At 36.7% G+C, this 18,819-nt stretch overlaps 3 protein-coding genes across 4 annotated transcripts; 1 reads left to right on the forward strand and 2 right to left on the reverse strand.

The window, feature by feature from the left end:
- Positions 1-475: 475 nt before the first annotated feature.
- LOC127624403 (uncharacterized) lies at positions 476-3,133 on the reverse strand. Its single transcript, XM_052099221.1, has 2 exons — positions 2,957-3,133; positions 476-1,752 (listed from the first exon to the last, which is right to left on the reverse strand). Exons 1-2 carry the CDS (start codon positions 3,021-3,023, stop codon positions 944-946), a joined length of 876 nt encoding a protein of 291 aa, XP_051955181.1. The 5' UTR covers positions 3,024-3,133; the 3' UTR covers positions 476-943.
- A 6,807-nt stretch (positions 3,134-9,940) lies between these two features.
- On the forward strand, positions 9,941-11,689 carry LOC127623696 (interleukin-17F-like). The gene is made up of 3 exons (XM_052098150.1): positions 9,941-10,187; positions 10,806-11,008; positions 11,293-11,689. Exons 1-3 carry the CDS (start codon positions 10,173-10,175, stop codon positions 11,531-11,533), a joined length of 459 nt encoding a protein of 152 aa, XP_051954110.1. The 5' UTR covers positions 9,941-10,172; the 3' UTR covers positions 11,534-11,689.
- A 189-nt stretch (positions 11,690-11,878) lies between these two features.
- Positions 11,879-17,303, reverse strand: LOC127624098 (stathmin-4-like). 2 transcript variants are annotated; one of them, XM_052098757.1, is made up of 6 exons: positions 17,176-17,303; positions 14,802-14,857; positions 14,274-14,369; positions 13,903-14,102; positions 13,626-13,817; positions 11,879-13,099 (listed from the first exon to the last, which is right to left on the reverse strand). In XM_052098757.1, the coding sequence occupies exons 2-6, from the start codon at positions 14,812-14,814 to the stop codon at positions 13,040-13,042; spliced, it is 561 nt and encodes a 186-aa protein (XP_051954717.1). In that variant the 5' UTR covers positions 14,815-14,857; positions 17,176-17,303; the 3' UTR covers positions 11,879-13,039. The 2 variants fall into 2 exon arrangements, with proteins under 2 accessions (XP_051954717.1, XP_051954716.1); XM_052098756.1 differs by having other exon boundaries at positions 11,886-13,099; positions 13,903-14,108; positions 17,176-17,290.
- Positions 17,304-18,819: the final 1,516 nt, after the last annotated feature.

Below are 18,819 nucleotides of genomic sequence, written 5' to 3' on the forward strand. Positions count from 1 at the left end.
ATTTAAATATCAATGGTAGACGTCAACTATATGTAAACAATATAACATACATAACGCGCATACAAATTTTTTGAGACAATACTTCTGTATGGGCCATTAAGATAATATACTAGAAAATGTAAACAAGAAAATGTTGTCTAGTTTGTAGGCAAAGTTTTTGTAAAATATAATTGACCTGCATTGTAGGATCAGTCATCAAAGAAATATGATAGTTTTAAAAATGCATGCAAAATACAATTAAACATGCTGCACCAGGAAATGTGAACCATTGTTCATAGAGGGTTCCAACAGCAACAGATGTGGTTGGAACTAATTTACATTAATGTAGCGTTAATAATAATACTAATCTCAACAATTGTAATAATATTACACTCACCTTTAGATTAAACACTAATACACAGAATTGTATGAATAATAATTTTTATTAACATTTTTTATTTTATATTACTGACTTCAGCAGTATTACATTCAGCAATAAACAATTTTTTTGAATATGCAGTTTGAATGTGTCCATAATGCTAAATATATATTTTTTTTACTTTCAATACATTTCAATAAAAAGAAAAATTACTTAAAAAAAAAAAAGTACTATGTCAAAGTCGAGGGCATTGATGTACTTTTTGGGGGGCCGATATACTCTGGATGGACATACGCTGATGTCACCTATTCAGCATCCCTTCCAGCAGATCCTTTTCTTCTTTAACATCATCTTTTTGCCAAGCTTGGCAAATGTCTCGTGATAGGCCAGTATGCGCTTTGTGAGAGCGCCCATCTTCACTCCTGGCATTCACGGCAGCCTTTCTGGAGGTCAACACAATGGATGGGAACCTGTTTCAGATTTACTACTACATCCAGTTGGTAATGACGCTTGAATTTGTTGGCTCTTATTTGTGCTCCCACTTTTTACATGTAGGGCAGTCTGACAGCACACACCCCATGCTTGCTACTGTTGGCCAGCCTTCCCGTGGATATCTTTCTTGAATTTCTCCTCCTCACCCAGTTTTGTGAAGCTTATATTCATGTCTCTGATGGCTTTTCTGTAGGTTTCATATGAACAGGGGGTGGTACTTTTGCTTTTAAAATCTTTATACATCTTCATAATGCTTACACTGCTCGGTAAATGTCTTCTGTTTGGGGTATGTGCACTGACTGTAGGATTGAAAGATTCAATGTGTTCACGAATAAGGGATAGATCCAATTTATTGGCAGGTGGATGTCGTCCTCTGCGATCTTGAGGTGGATGGGTAGCGGATGGGTTGCCAATCACACTGATGATCACTCTGTCATTTTTTGGGTGGTAGCCTAATGTTGTTAAATAGAATGGTTTGCACACATCTTGTGGTTCCCCAAGGCTATTATTTAGATGATACTGAAATGTTTTGCTACGCCTGCTGGGACCATCTGTTGTGAGACGCTTCTTCAATGACTGAGTAACAGTGTGGGATACAAAAGTCCACTTTTCGCTGTGTGACATGTCCTGATATATGTCAAATATTTCTTTTCTTCTAACATATGGGATCTTCTCTGAACACTTCTTTCCACACCTAGGACCACAGGGGGACATCTGTGGCCCCCATAGACTCCCTATTTTTATCGGACAAATCTCATCACCATCCTCCTCACAGCCATCCTTGATGGACCACTGCGCAGTGCAGTTTTTCTGTTCAGATGCCAATGAATTGTTTAAATCTAGTGACTGTGTTGGTGACTCTGGCCGTGCTGGAATATTAGACTCATTTAGTGTGGGGTTTTCTGAAAATAAAAATAAAAATAAATGCTATAAAAATGCCAAGAAAGGGGTAAAACAAAAAAAGCCCTTGTAAGGAATTCTTCTGGTTTTTATATTTATTTGTAACAGCATTTGTGGCATATTTTTTTGATTTCGTAAAAAAAATACAAATAATAAAAAAACATTGATGTGAATGGGGCCAGTCCATAAATGCTAAAATACACATAGTTTCAAAAGTATGGCCACAAGAAGCAAACAATATGTGTGTTAGCATCATTTAATAATCTAACTAACCTTAACTTTGTAAAGTTGTATACAATTTAAAACTTTGTTGTCATTGCAACAAAACCCTGAAATCACATTATTGAGTACAATTTCACACAGATAAGCTTTGTAAGCAATTTTATTACACTAAAATCATCTTAATATGTATATTTACATCTGGTAAGCATTCATGGACTGGCCCCATTCACTTCGATTTTTATTGCCTTAGTGTAATGGCTTCATGTTTCTTCTTCTTTTAAATAAACGAGAGGTGAATCAAAATGAGTTTGTGTTAAATCAACATCATGTCATTAATTGATGCTGTTAATTGAGCTTCACTTGAACAGCACCCAAAATATTCCTTTAATTCATTTATTAAATTATGTATACGACATGAGCAGATGAGACACTGTTTATGTTTTAAATATTAATATAGTCTTCAGTTAGGTGAAAAAAAAGCCCCTCAAAATCAAATCAAGGGGGCAAATATTGCTCCTTAATGTAAACGCTTGTTCTTTAATGTATAAAAGTCTAGGCCATTTATAAATACAATTTATAACAAGACATTATACATCAATATTTATTATTGTTATTCTATTTGAAATAGTATTTACAATTGTCATATGTTCAGTCATTTGTCAACAAATATTTGTGCGTTAGCCTAACGCACAAATATTTGTTGTCTTGGTTATGCGAAGAAGCAGAAGCATTTCATTTTACCCGGTACACAACAGTACACTTCTGTGAACATGTCAATATAGCTCTGACTTGACTAAAGCTTTGAATTGACAATGGGATCAATTATTTTAAGGGAGCATAAAGGCAGTTCCATATCATTTGCCACAAAGTTCGCTAGACGGATAACTACAGTACCCAACTAGAAAAGCTGTGCAAGCTGCTGACGAAGAGCACAGCTAGCCACCGGCTAATCTGTTCATTTATTGTGTAAGCAGTCTGCCTTACCATCATCAGATGGATATTCGCGTTTCAGTTCCAGCTCGACCGTCACTTTCCCTCTGGATTGTGCCATATTTAATATATGTATTGTGTTGCTCGCTTAAATGAAGCTAGGTTCAACACCGAAGCTTCGAAGCTTGTATAAAAAATAAATAAATAAACATTTCACATTGAAGTACAGGATCGGAGCTTGTGATTCGTTTTGCCATAAACACGTGATCTATGACATAGGAAGTATCTTTGCTAACTTTTATTACTTACATACATTTGTACTCACGTTAAATGTTAAAATCACTGTTTAATTGATAACTAATAACTTTAGAGAACAATACACATAACGTCATAATAGCTTTGATAACTTTTCTTGCTTGCAAAATCAAATGACGCGTCAAGGCACACAAACCAGTTGTAACAGCAGCTCTGTAGGTGATCCTTTTGACCATCAGATGGCAGTACAGAAAAGCGTGTTGAAAAGAAAGACTCGTCTCTGAAAACTTCATTTTGCCACCTCTTGCTTGTTTATGAGAACATAGAAATAATGTTATGATCTCAAAAGCCTGTTCGAATCCTAATAGTATCCAGAAGCTCTAATTAGAATATGGTGACCAAGTGCAGATATAACACTTTTTGCTACACTGCACAAACATACTGTAAAAATACAAATAAACATGTCATTTTATTTTACATGAAGTGTCTTTATCTGTCTACCAACAAAATATATGTCAAGAATCTGCATGCATTGTTCTTATATTCCACAATTGTGTGTGAAGACAATGTTGCTATCACACGTCTGTCTGTCTGTCCATCTATCTATAGGATAGGCTATGGCAGAGGCTGTTTGCACTACGTGAAATTAGCAACAAATATAATTTTGCACTAAGTGCACAACTATTTGCAACCCAAATTAAATACTAACATACAGTAGACGCAGAGTCCCACAGATCAACCTACTCCTAAGCCTAACCCTAACCTTCCTGTACAAAAAATAACCTTGGTTTTACTACAGTAACCATAGCATCACCATGTTTTTTGTAGTAAAATCAATGGTTACTGTATTAACACAATATTAGTGTAGTAGCACCGTTGTAACTGCATAAAAATTACTTGTTTTTAAAAACAAAAACAACAACATGGTTACTGCACTATTACTATAGTAAACCATGATTCATTTTACCTGGATCAACTCTTTCTCTCAACTCCCCTACCTTTACGATGATCAAATCACTGAGGACAACAACCTTTCTATTCAATTTTATTATAATTAGTTGTAGTATTAAATGAAATATTAAGAGTGGAGACAGGAAACAGGATGGGAAAAGGTATGACAAAAGGTAAAATTGAACCCAGGTCTTCCGCATGGGAAAAGTATATCCACACCTTCATTACACCCCATGCAACTGTAGCGACACTAGTGGAACAGTTTGTCTTAAATTTCTTTAATTCCACCATTACACCAAGTGCAAATAATACTCAGATAATTTATAACTGTCTAGCTGGCTTTCAGGTCATTCATTTATGCTTTGGCTACCATGTTTCTTTTGCAGCAGGATCAGTTCTAACAGTGTTATTAATTACCTTGAATGTTTGTCTGATTTTCTCCGCAATCTTACATCCTACCATGTCCAAAAATATGTTAATTTTATATGAGACAAATCAGTTATTAATTACAACTAGGAAAGTTTCCTTTCCCCCTTGTGGCCCGAGAGGAAAGGGACAATGTAACTGCAAGGAGAGAGATGTTGTTGGATGTGACAGACATGTGCACGCTTGAGTTTTTTGTCCTCATGAAGCGCACGTACAAGTCGGGAGCAGAAAAAAGAAAAAGGAATAGGAGGAGAAATGCAGCCAAACTTCTGTAAAGAAAAGAATGTAAGCCAGCTACCTGGCTAAATGGTGTTTGTTCGTTGTCATGCATTAAATTGCAAGTAGGAATTCGCTGAGTGCCCCATATTCTCAGAAATGGCCCAGGTTACAGCTGTACTCTGTGACAACTGGACTCTACCCTACCACTAAGAACAACATTATCTGCATGAAAACACAGCGGTGCCGAGACAGAGCTATAACTTCACTTAATGTGGTTTGTCTTGGTTTTAATTTGAATTTTGTCATTACTGCATTTTGAACACTCTGTCTGAATCTCTGTCTGAATGTAAGAATAGCCGAGCCAAACCCATCATAGGGCAGATCGCACTCTAAAGTGTCCAATAACCACCAGTCATAACGCAATTTTTGGCAAAACAATTAGGCTACTGAGATTTGCAAAGCACAATCTGGTTTGACTTTAGTCTGGCTATTAAAAATTGGGAAATTCGCTAAAACAGAACAAAAAAATATATATACACTGGCGGCCAAAATTTTGAATAATGTACAGATTTTGTTGTTTTGGAAGGAAATTGGTTTAATTCACCAAAGTGGCCAATTGATCACAAAGTATAGCCAGGACAAAACAGCACCATCACTATTTGAAAAAAGTAATTTTTGATTAAATCTAGAAAGGCCCCATTTCCATCACAATCACTCCAACACCCTATCCTTGAGTAATCATGATAACTTGCTAATTTGGTACTAGAAAATCACTTATTTGTGTATACTGTATATTGTATATTAGTAGGTGTATGTTGTATATTGTGCTGTGTAACAAGATGTGTAAACTGTGTTAATTGTAAATCAGTTGTTTATTGTAATTGTCATACTGCTATGTTGCTTGGAACTGCACCTAAGTCTTTTACCCACTGTTGCACTTGTGCGTATGGTTGTGACAATAAAGAGATCTGAACACAGTTGAAAGCTATTTGGTTGTTAAGTGAAGCTTAACTTTGTCTTTGTGTTTGTTTCTGAGCCACAGTATGCAATAGACTGGCATGTCTTAAGGTCAATATTAGGTAAAAAGAAATAGCTTTCTCTAAAAATTCGTCAGTCTATCATTGTTTTGAGGAATGAAGGCAATGCAATGCTTGAAATTTCAAAAAAACTAAAGATTTTATACAAAGATGTATACTACAGTCTTCACTGACAACTGGCTCAAACAAGGAATGAAAGAGATGTGGAAGGCAAGATATACAACTAAACAAGAGGATAAGTACATCAGAGTCTCTAGTTTGAGAAATAGATGCCTCACATGTCCTCAGCTGACAGCTTCATTGAATTCTACCCACTCAACACCAGTTTCATGTACAACAGTAAAGAGAAGACTCAGGTGTGCAGGCCTTATGGGAAGAATTGCAAAGAAAAAGCCACTTTTAAACAGAAAAATCAAAAGAAAAGGTTAGAGTGGACAAAGAAACACAAACATTGGACAACAGATAATATGAAAAGAGTGTTATGGATCTAAACCCCATTGAGCTTTTGTGGGATCAGCTAGACTGTAAGGTGTGTGAGAAGTGCCCGACAAGACAGTCACATCTGTGGCAAGTGCTACAGGAAGCGTGGGGTGAAATGTCACCTGAGTATCTGGACAAACAGATAGAATGCAAAGGATCTGCAAAGCTGTCATTGCTGCACGTTGAGGATTTTTTTATGAGAACTCTTTGAAGTTTTTTAAGAAGTTCTGATATTTTTTTTCAAATTATAATAGTAACATTTTATGTTATTAATGTCCTGACTATACATTGTGATAAGATGAATGCAACTTTGGTAAATAAAAGTTTCTTTCCATAAGAGCAAAATCTGTACATTATTCCAAACTTTTGGCCACCAGTGTATGTGTATGTGTTCACGATTTAAGAATAAACTAATGAAATAGATACAAATAAATGAAAAAGATACAAATCTTACATAATATAAATCTCTGCTCTTTTGTGTTACACCAGAAAGCCACATAAACCTCAAACAAGTCATGGTTCAGACATCTACAATCATTATAGCTACTCTCTACCTTCATTGCTCTTTCTGTCTACCGTGGGCAGAGTCTGTCTGAACCATTATGACTGGATTGTCTCATTGATGCCACATGCAGAGCAAATGATGATTTAAAAGCAAAGTGCAGTGAATCATTTATACACTTTTCTGCTTTAGCATGCACATATTTTAAGATCCTAGCTTCCCAGCTTTTTAGAACTGGCTGTCACATTATTTTTGGTACATGCTTTGCAATAAGGTGCTCCACAACACACACACACACACACACACACTTGTTAAAAAAGCAGTATTGTTATGTATAAAATGCAAAAAAGATCAATCATTTCAGACTTTTTGCACATTTAATGTAAAAATTACAATATATGCAATGCCACTAAAAACCAAAGTGACACATTTCAGAGAAAAATAAATAAATAAATACATTTAGAATAACTTAACTGCATAAGTGTGCACATCCCTGAACTAATACTTAGTTGAAGCAACCTTTAATTTTATTACAGCACTCAGTCTAAAACCAAACCTTTGGTTTTCAGTTGCATTGCATATGTTGTTTTTACATTAAAGGTGCACATATACTGATATCATTTATCTTTAACTTTTTGTATCACAAAAACCTGCTATTTTAACATGGGTGTGTAGACTTTTTATATCCACTACATATATATATATACACTACCATTCAAAAGTTTAGGGTCACTTACTTGTTATTATTATAAAAAAAAAATCTTCACATTTTAGAATAATTGTAAAGTCATAACAACTACAGAATAATAGAAATGGAAATATGGGAATTATGTTGTGACTAAAATAAATCCTAATTATATCAAAACTATGTTATAGTTTAGCATCTTCAAAGTGGCCACACTTTGCCTAGATTGTGCAGAAATGTACTCGTGGCATTTTCTCAACCAACTTCTTGAGTTATCACCCTGGGATGCTTTTTAAACAGGACTGAAGGATCATCAGCCATCTATATGCTGGGTACTTAATGGAGGCTTTTCTTAATTAGTTGATCCAAGTCAACAATTTCAAAAATGTTTTATTTTTAAATAACATCTTATATTTTTTATTAAATTAATATATTGATTGATTTAATAAATAAATAAAAAATTCAAACATTTAAGAATATGCCTTCTGTTCAAAAGGTTTTTAAGATCATGAGAAATATTTCAGGCAAGTGACCCCAAACTAGTAGTGTGTGTGTGTGTGTGTGTGTGTGTTTTTTTTTTTTTTTTTTTTTTTAATCCCATTGTCAAACATGCAATATGACAGCTACATATTGTTCATTATTCTCATTATGGTATATCCCATAACCACGTCTGTCTCAACTCCATGGAGCTCAATGTTTACCAGGATACAATATTTCATGCTGCTAGTTCTTTCTTATACAACCTTTAACACCATTTTGTTTTCTTGTCTGCTTGTGATGTCATTTCTAAGAATGACTCAGGAGATGCTTTCATAGGCTTGTGGTTGTGCTTTATGTTGGCTGTTGGAACTTGCAGTGTTTCAAGAACCAAATCAGCACTTTAGTGACCTAAATTGTATTTTTAGCCGGTGAGAATGTTGCATGTAAAAGAATCTAGATGTAGCTGCTTTTAGGAGACTTGATCAATACATTAGAGTGACAGAGTGATAGAATGCCAGAGCTCGTATGTAATCAGAGAGAATTTTGTGATATGCAACTGACTGATAGGGCTCCTGAATGCAAGTATCAGTGGGTTTAATACACATTCCACTGGATTTATTGCATACTTGGATGAATATAACAATGATTGGTCAACTATAACACTTTCAAGTGCTCTGATACCACAAGAGGTTACGGTGGCAAAGTGTTACCACTGTGATACCAGATGCTACTCTAAAGTGATTCTAATTACGATAGATTTGATATTTATGATATTCCAAATTTATATGACTTTCTTCAGTGGAACACAAATTGAGGTGCTAGCCAGAATGTAAGGAACTGACAGGCTTAGTCACCATTCACTTTCATTGCATCTTTTTCCATTCTATGAAAGTGAATGGAATTGAGGCTCCCAATGTAGGCAAAATAGACACTGTTTTAAGAGTTAACACAACTCTAACAACTGTTAGCTCAGATCTTTGAATCCAACAGACATCTGAGACTTTGCTATAGGTTCTTGTGGGGGATGGCCACAATCAGGATGACTGACATGCATTTGTGTTTTTTCAACTTTACATCTCATGGGCCACTTTATCACATTGATATTATCAGCGTGTTGCTGTCCAGGCGAAAATTGTCTTGGTTACTGTTGTAACCTCCGTTCCCTGATGGAGGATAGGAGATGTAGTGTCGATGTAGTGATGCTCTTGGGAGCCCCAAACACCTCTGATCTTTGAGAAAAGGACATTTCAGCGGGTACTATGGGGGTGGGTGGGGGGTGTTGGGGGAGAGACGTATCTACTATACTATACTACAGCCGCACGTGGAAGAGGCCCCTTGGTAGGTCCTACCCGGAGGGGAGGAGATCTACAATCGCGGCGACCGGTGGCAAAGGGAGCTCTGCCCAAGGGAGACACGGATCTACCGACAGGGAAACTGTACCGTGGATAATACATCACAGGGGGTTACCACCACGTGTGGAGCACCTACCCCAGTACAAGGCATCCTGCCGCATTTACCTGGCCCGCCTATGAAATCCTCTGTCGAATTTGCCAGCCACAGGGCTAGGGAGGAAGGACATCCAGGGTCCACCATCTTGTGAACTCGCATGGGGGAAAAACGCACACTTCTTCCCCTCCTGGAGGGGAAAGGCACTGTACGCAAGTGGTACGCCCATCCAGTTGCCCTGCATACTTACCTGTTCATACCTGACAACACACGGGACAAAACTGGCTCAAATTCCACTGGCCTTTTCTCAAAGATCAGAGGTGTTTGGGGCTCCCGAGGGCAACCCCTGGTGTCACTACATTGACACAACATTGAGTGAGTGACAGATTGGGAACCTGCAATATAAGACATTCAGAACCTATTCATAGCATCCTGTCAAAGCTCTTGACCCATATAAAGTGCATGCTTTGTATCACTGATCTGGAAATTATTCATACAAATGTTTGCTGATGTTACATTGAATATGACAATTTATTAATTGATATTGCAGAAGAGAGGAGTTTACAAGTGGCGTTCAGTGTCACTGAGTGTAATGACAACAATCAGTCTCTCAGATGACTTTTCTTAATCTACGTCAAGATCAGGAAGATTAAAACAAGCTTCACCAGCTTATATAAACAGCAGCAGTTTAGAAGCAGGGCTCTCAAACACTCACTGTCCTGCGTGGGCTGTTAAGTGCTTTGACAAGATCTGAAGCACAACAAGGGCACTTGCATTTTTACTCTGAAGATGCAGCCCAGACTGGTGAGTATGTCAAATCCAATGGTAATTAATTAAACTCTCTTCTTTTATAGCAACGATTAGTTTATCTGAATGTTGTTATTGTTCATTTGAGAGGAGCTTAAGAAATCATGTGATTTCTTAAATCAAGTTCCTACACCATGGAAAACCTGGAAATATCAGTATCTTAAAGTCTTAACTAATTAATAAAAGTCGTGGAATTTTTTGCTAGTAAAGGTATACTCAGGTCTAACATTTTTAACTGTCTCTTTGTAAGTACAATTTCTATAAAATGCTTCACAAATTGTTCATTGGTCAAAAGAATGGGAACCCTGTGCACACATGGTTTACTCCTACTTTATTTGTTGGAAGTGACCTGGACAGAATTTTGCAGAGCTTTTTCGTGGTTGATTCAGATTCATATATTACTATACTGTCAAAATATCTTAAGATATTTTAATCTATATACTTTTTAAAATACAAAGATAATATTATCTTTATATATTTTGTTTTTTGGTCCTTCTTAAAAATTGGACCAAAAAGAAGCCTTAAGCAAAAGTTAGGGTTTTGCAAGGCATTTGTAGTACATTGCGCAGAATAATATACCAACAACATGCTGCAACTCTTCTGTCTTAATTTCAGGTTCTCAGTGCTGTGCTGCTGCTGTACTTGCTTGCCCTTTTACAAGATGCAGATTCTTCTTTGAGGAGATGTAAAAAACAAGAAATATCCAAGTGTTTGGGCACTAAATCTACTAAAATGTGGGTCATCCTGGATCCAACTCTGAACATCTCAACTTTTGCCTCCCCGTCTCCAAACAGGTCTTTGTCACCATGGACATACGAGTGAGTTTTTGTTTTGATAAATCATTGTATATGTTTGTCCGTTTTTATTTGCTGTTACATGTGTGATATGTGGTATTCTTGTGGATGAAATATCTGGGCATTGCATGGGATCCTCTTCTTAATGGAAACAACTTTACAATAGTCAAGAAGTGTTACTAATGTGTAAATAATGTCAGTTTATAATAACTATTTCTTATAAAACCAGATACAATGTGTTTTACTGAGAGCTGTTCTGTGAGGTTGTATAAATGTTTCTTACTTTCTTATCCTCTCTTTTAATTTAGGACTTCCTATGACTCCTCACAAATTCCATTTAAAATTTCTGAGGCAAAATGTGATAAAAGAGGCTGTTTAAATGAAAATGGGGAGGAAGACTTAGGACTGGAGTCTAAGCCTATTTTCTACCAGATCCATGTCCTGAGAAGAGTCAAGGGCAAAAACAAGCGCTATGCACTTAAACTGGAAAGTAAAATCATCAGTGTGGGCTGTACATGTGTTTTTCCTATTGTTGTTCCTCAGATATAGTGTTACACTCTTCTATTGTGTATTGTTATATCCTTGTAATAATCTCTAACCTTTAGCAGCATTACTTTAATCATCTTCGTATTTATTGTAATATGTCCTTGTTTAAGAAACTGCACTCATGGTTCTTGCTTCAAAACGTGTAGCATGTTTCTGAAGAACAACTCATCTTTATCTGAAGCAGTTCACAAATGCCGCTCACAATGGCCCTTAAACTCATTGCTGATGGTCACTTGTTTCATTTTGACTTTGTATTGTTAATTTCAGTACAAACCTGAAACGAACCAGACATTTATAAATCCTTCTATCGTTAACAGAAGTATTTTATTTTTTACTTTGTTAAACCAGATAATTTAGTCATCTGGGCATTACGAACAGATAGAGCATGATAATTTATCTCACATGATCTGATCATTGCAAATACAATAACTAATTTTTTATCTTGCAGCCAACATCAGCAACTCCTATGTTCTCTGTACAGAACAAGTAAAATAAATGAAAACCAATAGAAGAATGCTCAGTGACATGCCAAAGCAAAGTGCACCTTTCATGAACCTAAACATTCACACTCCTCACTACTACTTCCTAAATTGAATCAGTATGTTTATTTGTAAGCCATACTCTCACACCAGAATAGATCCTCTATTTGTTTCTGAGATGCCATTATATGTTTTTCTGATTACCACGATACACATATAATGAACGAAAAGCTTAATGTGCTTTCGAGTTGTGCTTAAAGTGTCACTGTGCTCCACTTTTGCTTCACAAGGGGGTTTGAAGTTTCAGATTTATAGGCATCTAGAATGTTCTAGTCTAATATTCACATTTTCACCTCATTTTGTCACAGCAGGAAATGTAAAATTGTGAGTAATTCCAACCATCCCTGGATTACAGATGCATTGCTTAATAATAATGACTGGGCAATAATATGCATTATGTAGGCATGCTTGAGGTTCTGTGAAACCCTTGTAATTATTGAAGATTAACCTTAAACTATGATTACATATGGATGTATATCCACAATATCAGTAGATTGCTCATTTTCACATTTTTTAAACATGAAGGATGACTTTGTAAGACGTTGTTTTTGGTTGTTTTTGGGTTAACACAATCATCTGAACTAGTTATGGAGGTTATAAAAGCATATCTTCATCCAGTTCAGTTTAACATTATTCTTTCATCTGCTCCAAGCAACTTCTGTCCTCCACCGAGCAACATAACTTTAGAACACCTTGCATTGCCACCCAGACAATAATTTTGATTTAAAATAAAAAATAAAAAAAAAGTTTTTTTAATAACAATAAGTAGTTTTGGCCTTGTTAAACCCCACAAAAGCTTATTGTGTTGCGAATTGTCTTTAACAATGTCCAAAATGTCCCCTTTATTGAGAATTATTAGATACCATTTGCTTTGTTTTTTTGGGTTTTTTTTTTTCGTTTCTCCGGTTAATGTCAGTGTATTTCTTTTCCCCTTGACTAGCCAAAGCAGTCCTGTGCAGCAAGCACTCCTCTACCGGCAGGCCTCCTCTTTCAGCTCTTTGTTCTTCCTTACCTCCTCTGCGTGTTTGTCCTAAATAGACACAAAAGAAAACTTGCTCGTTCTGTGTTCATGCATATATAAGTGTGCCTGCGGGATGCCAAAGAAAGCAACATAAACAAAGTGTTGAAAAAATCCACCCCGTTCTAATGTAATATTCATACTGATTCTAAAGTTAGACTGGGAGATGGACCTCAGCTGCATAAAAAGGAAAGGATCCCAAATAGTATATTCAAATTCAAAATTTCCATTTTTTACAGTTGACATTTTTGAAGTTTTTAATTTTTGAAATTGTATAAATCTATTTGAAGAAATTAAAGAAATTGCATTTCCCACTGAAAAGACTATCTTAAACCAGCATGAATTTCTCTGCTAGTCCAAGCAGGTCAATACTGGTTATTGCTGGTTTGGCTGATGGACTACACAACTTTCTGTAATTTTATACATGTTTGCAAAAGTTGATGGTCTCTTCTGTCTTTTTACTCAAACATTTTTATCTCATATACTTCTATACTACTTATTCTTCTCACTGCTGTCATTCAGTTCAGTTAGTTTGTACCTTTTCCTGTAGTCTCTCCAGCATGGCTGCAAGCAATGCCTCGCGGTTCTCTTTGTTGACCTCCATCTTCTGCTCCAGCTTCTCTTTGGCATTCTTGATGAAGTTGTTGTTCTCCTCAAAGGCCTTCTGGATGACCTCTTTCTCATGCTCCCGCTTCTCAGCAAGATGCTTTAACATCTCAGCCTCCTGACACTGGAGAGAGGAACACAGTCTTTTATCTTCTTGGATCAAGTCAGGTCAAAGTGAAAGTTTTGTATATGTGAGTGTAAATTCCAACCTTCCGCCTCTCCTCAGCTGCTTCCAACTTCTTCTGGATCTCCTCCAAAGAAGGATCCTTACGCTGGGGCATGGATGTGTTGAGTTCAGGTATGCCATCAAATGAGGGGGGCTTCAGGATGACCTCAAATGCCTGGCCTGAGGTCCGCTTGTTCAACTCAATGACCTCCATATCTTTGATCACACACCATTTGAGATCCACTGCATCTTTCAAAAAGATCACATATTCTAGTTTTACTGAGAGTGTAATGTTTTTATGCCTTCAACTAACTACATGCAATAATTATTATTGTACTGTAGTGGTACATGTTTAGACATGTTAAACATACGTCTATAAAAGGTCATTCTGCTGCTCAGTAATATTTTATTTACCCTTGGCCTTGTATGTGGGATTGTCTGCAGGGTTTGAGTAGATGCAGGAGCACAGAAATGACACTAGAGGAAGCTCCTTCACCTTATCTCGATATGCTGTGTGGCAAAATGTATGACAAAGGTTATTTCCTCAAATAAACAAAAATACATTTTTAAAAGTACTTTTAAAAATGTTGACACTGCTGTGAGTGATTGAAAAAAATACACACAAATTGTCTATACTACGTCACAGATATCACTCAAATAGTCTTTGTGACAATCATAAGTAATGTAAACAGAAAAATTAATCTGACCGCAGTCTGCACACTCATGTCTAATCAGAAATCTTTGAGGGGGCTCTTTGCAAGTCTCAACCAATGGTGTAAGTTTATTGCAAGACTAGACAAGACATGTTGCAAGACACGTTTTGCTATGAAGATGGGTGAATGCATGAGAAATATTTTTGGAAACAATCATTATTTTTGTAGTTCAGTGGTGCCATACTTACAACAGCTTTTAGGGACTGGCAGTTGGACTATTTAAGCTTACCTGCCAAGGTCATGTTTATGCTTTATTGTGTGAAGGCTAAAACCTTTCACTCTGTCCTGTTTAGAGAAAGAAAGAGAGAGAGAGAGAGAGAGAGAGAGAGAGAGAGAGAGAGAGAGAGAGAGAGAGAGAGAGAGTTATTCAGTTTACTGCTCACAGGGGTTAAAAATCCATTCAGCCCTCCTATTGTCTTAAGAAAACACACCCTTCTTTTGTCCTTCGGGTCATTTTTGACCAGTACTGAAAACCATTCAAGTGTGAAACTGCACTAAAGAACCCCCTTAATGAAAAAACTGTTTTATTGTGGCCCCAAAGAGAATAAATATAGGGAAAAAATAGATATATTTGGAATATTAATGAAATACAATATTTTTTAAAACTTGGCAAACATTGGCCAAGGATGTCTCAAATTACGTCTTTTTTAGTCACTTTTGGCATTTTATAATATCTCACTGTTGAGTTTCTACAAGCAGAAAATCAACAGTGAGATATTTTAAAATGTAAAAAGTGTACATTTTATATTAGATTTTTTTTTGTGCATGCCTATTTCACAAACGAATCTCTATTGCCTTTTCCAGCTGTCAAAATGGTACCACTTGTCACATCCATTGCAACAAATTTATTGCAGTGTTTATATGAAATAGGTCTTTTACCATTGACGGGACTTTAGCCCCATTGTAACCTATCATATAAAATCATGTTAGTAAATGAAAGATGCAAAAAAAATGTGCAGTACCCAGTGAAGCATGTTGGGAAGCTAGAGAACAGTATGGGGCTAGGTGCTAAATTTAAGATAATTTTAAATATTTTTAGGTCCAGATTTATTTATAGATGTACAAAAAATACTTAAAGCTTTGAAACATCCAGAAATTCAAAAGGTGAAAGATCACAACTGATTCATCCCATTCAGATCAGAAGTGACCTGAAAAATGAACAATTCTTAAACAATTATATGCAAAAAGATTTTTGTTTTGATTGCCTTGACAAATTCACAACATTTGGTTTCAGTACCAAAAACTATGCAGTATTTATAATGTATTCTTTACCTCTTATGGGTCAAAATAAATAAATAAAATAAAATAAAATTAGGTTGTGCAAACCAATCAGGCCTCAACTCAAGGAAAAGTAAATGTTCTAAAATGTTAGAAATATTACTTGGGAAGAAATGATTTCCAATGTAATATTACTTCTCATACTTCAACTCAGTGAAATGCTGATCCATTGTAAATGAGATGTGTCTGAGAGGCACTGGTTGTATTGTAATGTTTCGGGACACTTGGAGGGAGAGCAGCGTGAATTCAGATGAGGAGCAGCAGGGAGTGTCATGTACAATATCTGTATTGTTACTCTGCCATCATTGTGTCTGAAAGTTGCTACTTGCCACCATTCAACAAAGCAATTCAGAAAAGCAATAAAAACATGCATACACATCCACCTAAAAATCTAGAATACATTTAATTTTTAATATGTTCTAAAATGAAGGGGTATGATCTTTAATACTCCTTATGAGATCTGCCTAAATGACATTTCACAGCAGGTATAAGAGATTACTGAAAGGGCACAGTGATGGCTTGTTTGACTTGTGCAGCTGGGCAAAACTCTTTGTTATAACATCAAGAGATTGTCGCCTGGTTGGTCAACTGGTCAATGCCTGTTTTACCATATAATCATGAGCAACAATGACATGTACCCCCACAGAGAGAGACCAATGGGTGTGGAGCACTGCCCTGCCCTGTTCACATAAACTCACACACATTTACCACTATTCCCATACATACAAACAATCTAACATTTTAGATCAATTACCACTTCCCGACTACCTACAGTAGATGTTTATTTACACTTTTTCAGTTGTAATGGAGGCAACGTGAGGATACAATGTCAAAGGCTCCCGACTGACCATATCTTAGGTCATCTACAATATTTATATCATTGTCTTTGGCACTATATTAATGCATCACAAACAAAAGCATTCATTCACATTGATGCGACCACATTACATAATGATTAACTGTTTCCCCAAATGTCATATATGTGCTTGTTGGCGGTTGTTTACTGACTCTCGCCTTGGGATCCTGGTATGACAAACTTACTGATGTTCTCCTTAATTATATTGTCTTTTAAGACATCAGCATATAACTATACAAATATGAGCACTTTCAACAATCCAATCTTATTTTCAAGCATACAAAAGTTGCATTGCATACATTATTCATGGCAGACACAGCATGTTGTGTTCCCGCTAGATGTCTGGTGTGGCACATCCAATCCATGTGCCAAAGGTAACCTTTTTCTAAGTTATAAATATAAGTCAAATAGCAAAACATCAGGTCTCAGTCCATCTCAACTCATTTGATTTTGTGGAGCCCACACTTACCTTCAATTCTTGATTAGGTGTTGTCCCTATATCCCCCCTCTGATATCTTCTTTTTTGCCTCACTCTCTTTTGCTCCGTGGCTGCAGCTCCTCGGATACAAGAGCTCAGCAGCATCAGCAACAACACCCCTCCTACTGAATGACATCACCTTCCAGGGCTTCCATTGGATGAGGTGTGTGTGTGTGTGTGTATGTGTGTGTTAACTGTTTGTGCCTTACTGCAGGTATCCATGCAAAATACATGGGGTGCTGCCTAATGCACATATGACTAAAAGAGACACAGTTTTTCTGGGCTTCTTGAAGAGGCCTGAGACATTTTTATTATTCTTTTTTAATTCTCATGTGCATTCCTTGAGAATTTAATCCAAAGATAATGGGACACAATATTAATACAACAAAATTACAATAATAATAATTACAGCAATGATAATAATTATACTTATTACTAGCATTATACATATGTTCTTTAAATACATCAGCACCAATAATAACAACAAAACAAAAGTAATAACAAAAGAATAATAACAGCCACCCTATATATATGATCATTATGTATTAAACATTTATAAAAAATGTATTTAGTTTTTTAAATTGCTCTACTAGAAGTCCACTGTTCTCTGAGATATGTTGTATTTTCATGTACACTGTATGGCTATGTCTGTCACATTTGTGGACCTACGTAAACAAACCAACGCCCCTATCTCAACTGCTTCAGAACTCCACATGCATCACCTTCAAGATGTCACTGAGATTTTCTGTCCACAGGGGCAGCACATGGCACAAGAATAGAAGGGAGGGAGCAAAAAAGAAGAAGGGGTGTCAGGAAGCCTGAAGGTAGGTCTAGCACATTTTTTATGGAGTCATGTACTCATGTACCGCACTGCAAAATTTTATTATTCTGATAACAGGAAAGGTTTTTGGTCAGTTACTGCTCATGCTGTAATGATATTGACTGGAAAAGAGAGCGAGAGAGACATCATCACAAATTAAGATGAGATGATGGCATCATAGCCAATAATAGACATTACAATCTATCCTGGATGTGAAGCATAGCCTGATGTTTTTCTCAACATAGAGTGGGATCCAAAAGTCATATCGAAAGCATCCTTGCACTAAAAAACGGCAGACACAGCGCAGATCATAGAACAGAACGCAGGTGTCCCGAGACACATTTTTAAAGGTTCAGCTCCTATGTGAGATGCTGAAAAACGACTTGGTTACTAACGTAACCTCGGTTCCCTGAGAGGAGGGAACGAGTATTGCGTAAGTAGCTTACGCTATGGGAAAACTCCGTTTCTCGAGAAATATTGAAGTCTTTATGTAAAACGCATTGCAGCTGCACAGCAGACAGCAATGAGCGAGGTAGCTCGGTCATTGGCTGTGCTGCAGCAACTTGCTCGAACCAATGACGGGGCGACTCTGAACGCGCGACCAATGGGCGCGTGCTTCGCGCTCGTGCGCTCAGGGCCCGCCAAGATGGGCGTGGCTTAGGGCTATATATTAGGCGCCCTGTCATGAGAGTTCTTTAGGTTCAATCGACTGAAGCGAACTGACCAAGCACTAGCACGGCAGCTTACGCAATACTCGTTCCCTCCTCTCAGGGAACCGAGGTTACGTTAGTAACCGAGTCGTTCCATATCGAGAG

This window comes from Xyrauchen texanus, chromosome 30 (assembly GCF_025860055.1).
Source record: "Xyrauchen texanus isolate HMW12.3.18 chromosome 30, RBS_HiC_50CHRs, whole genome shotgun sequence".
NCBI classification, from domain to species: Eukaryota; Metazoa; Chordata; class Actinopteri; order Cypriniformes; family Catostomidae; genus Xyrauchen; species Xyrauchen texanus.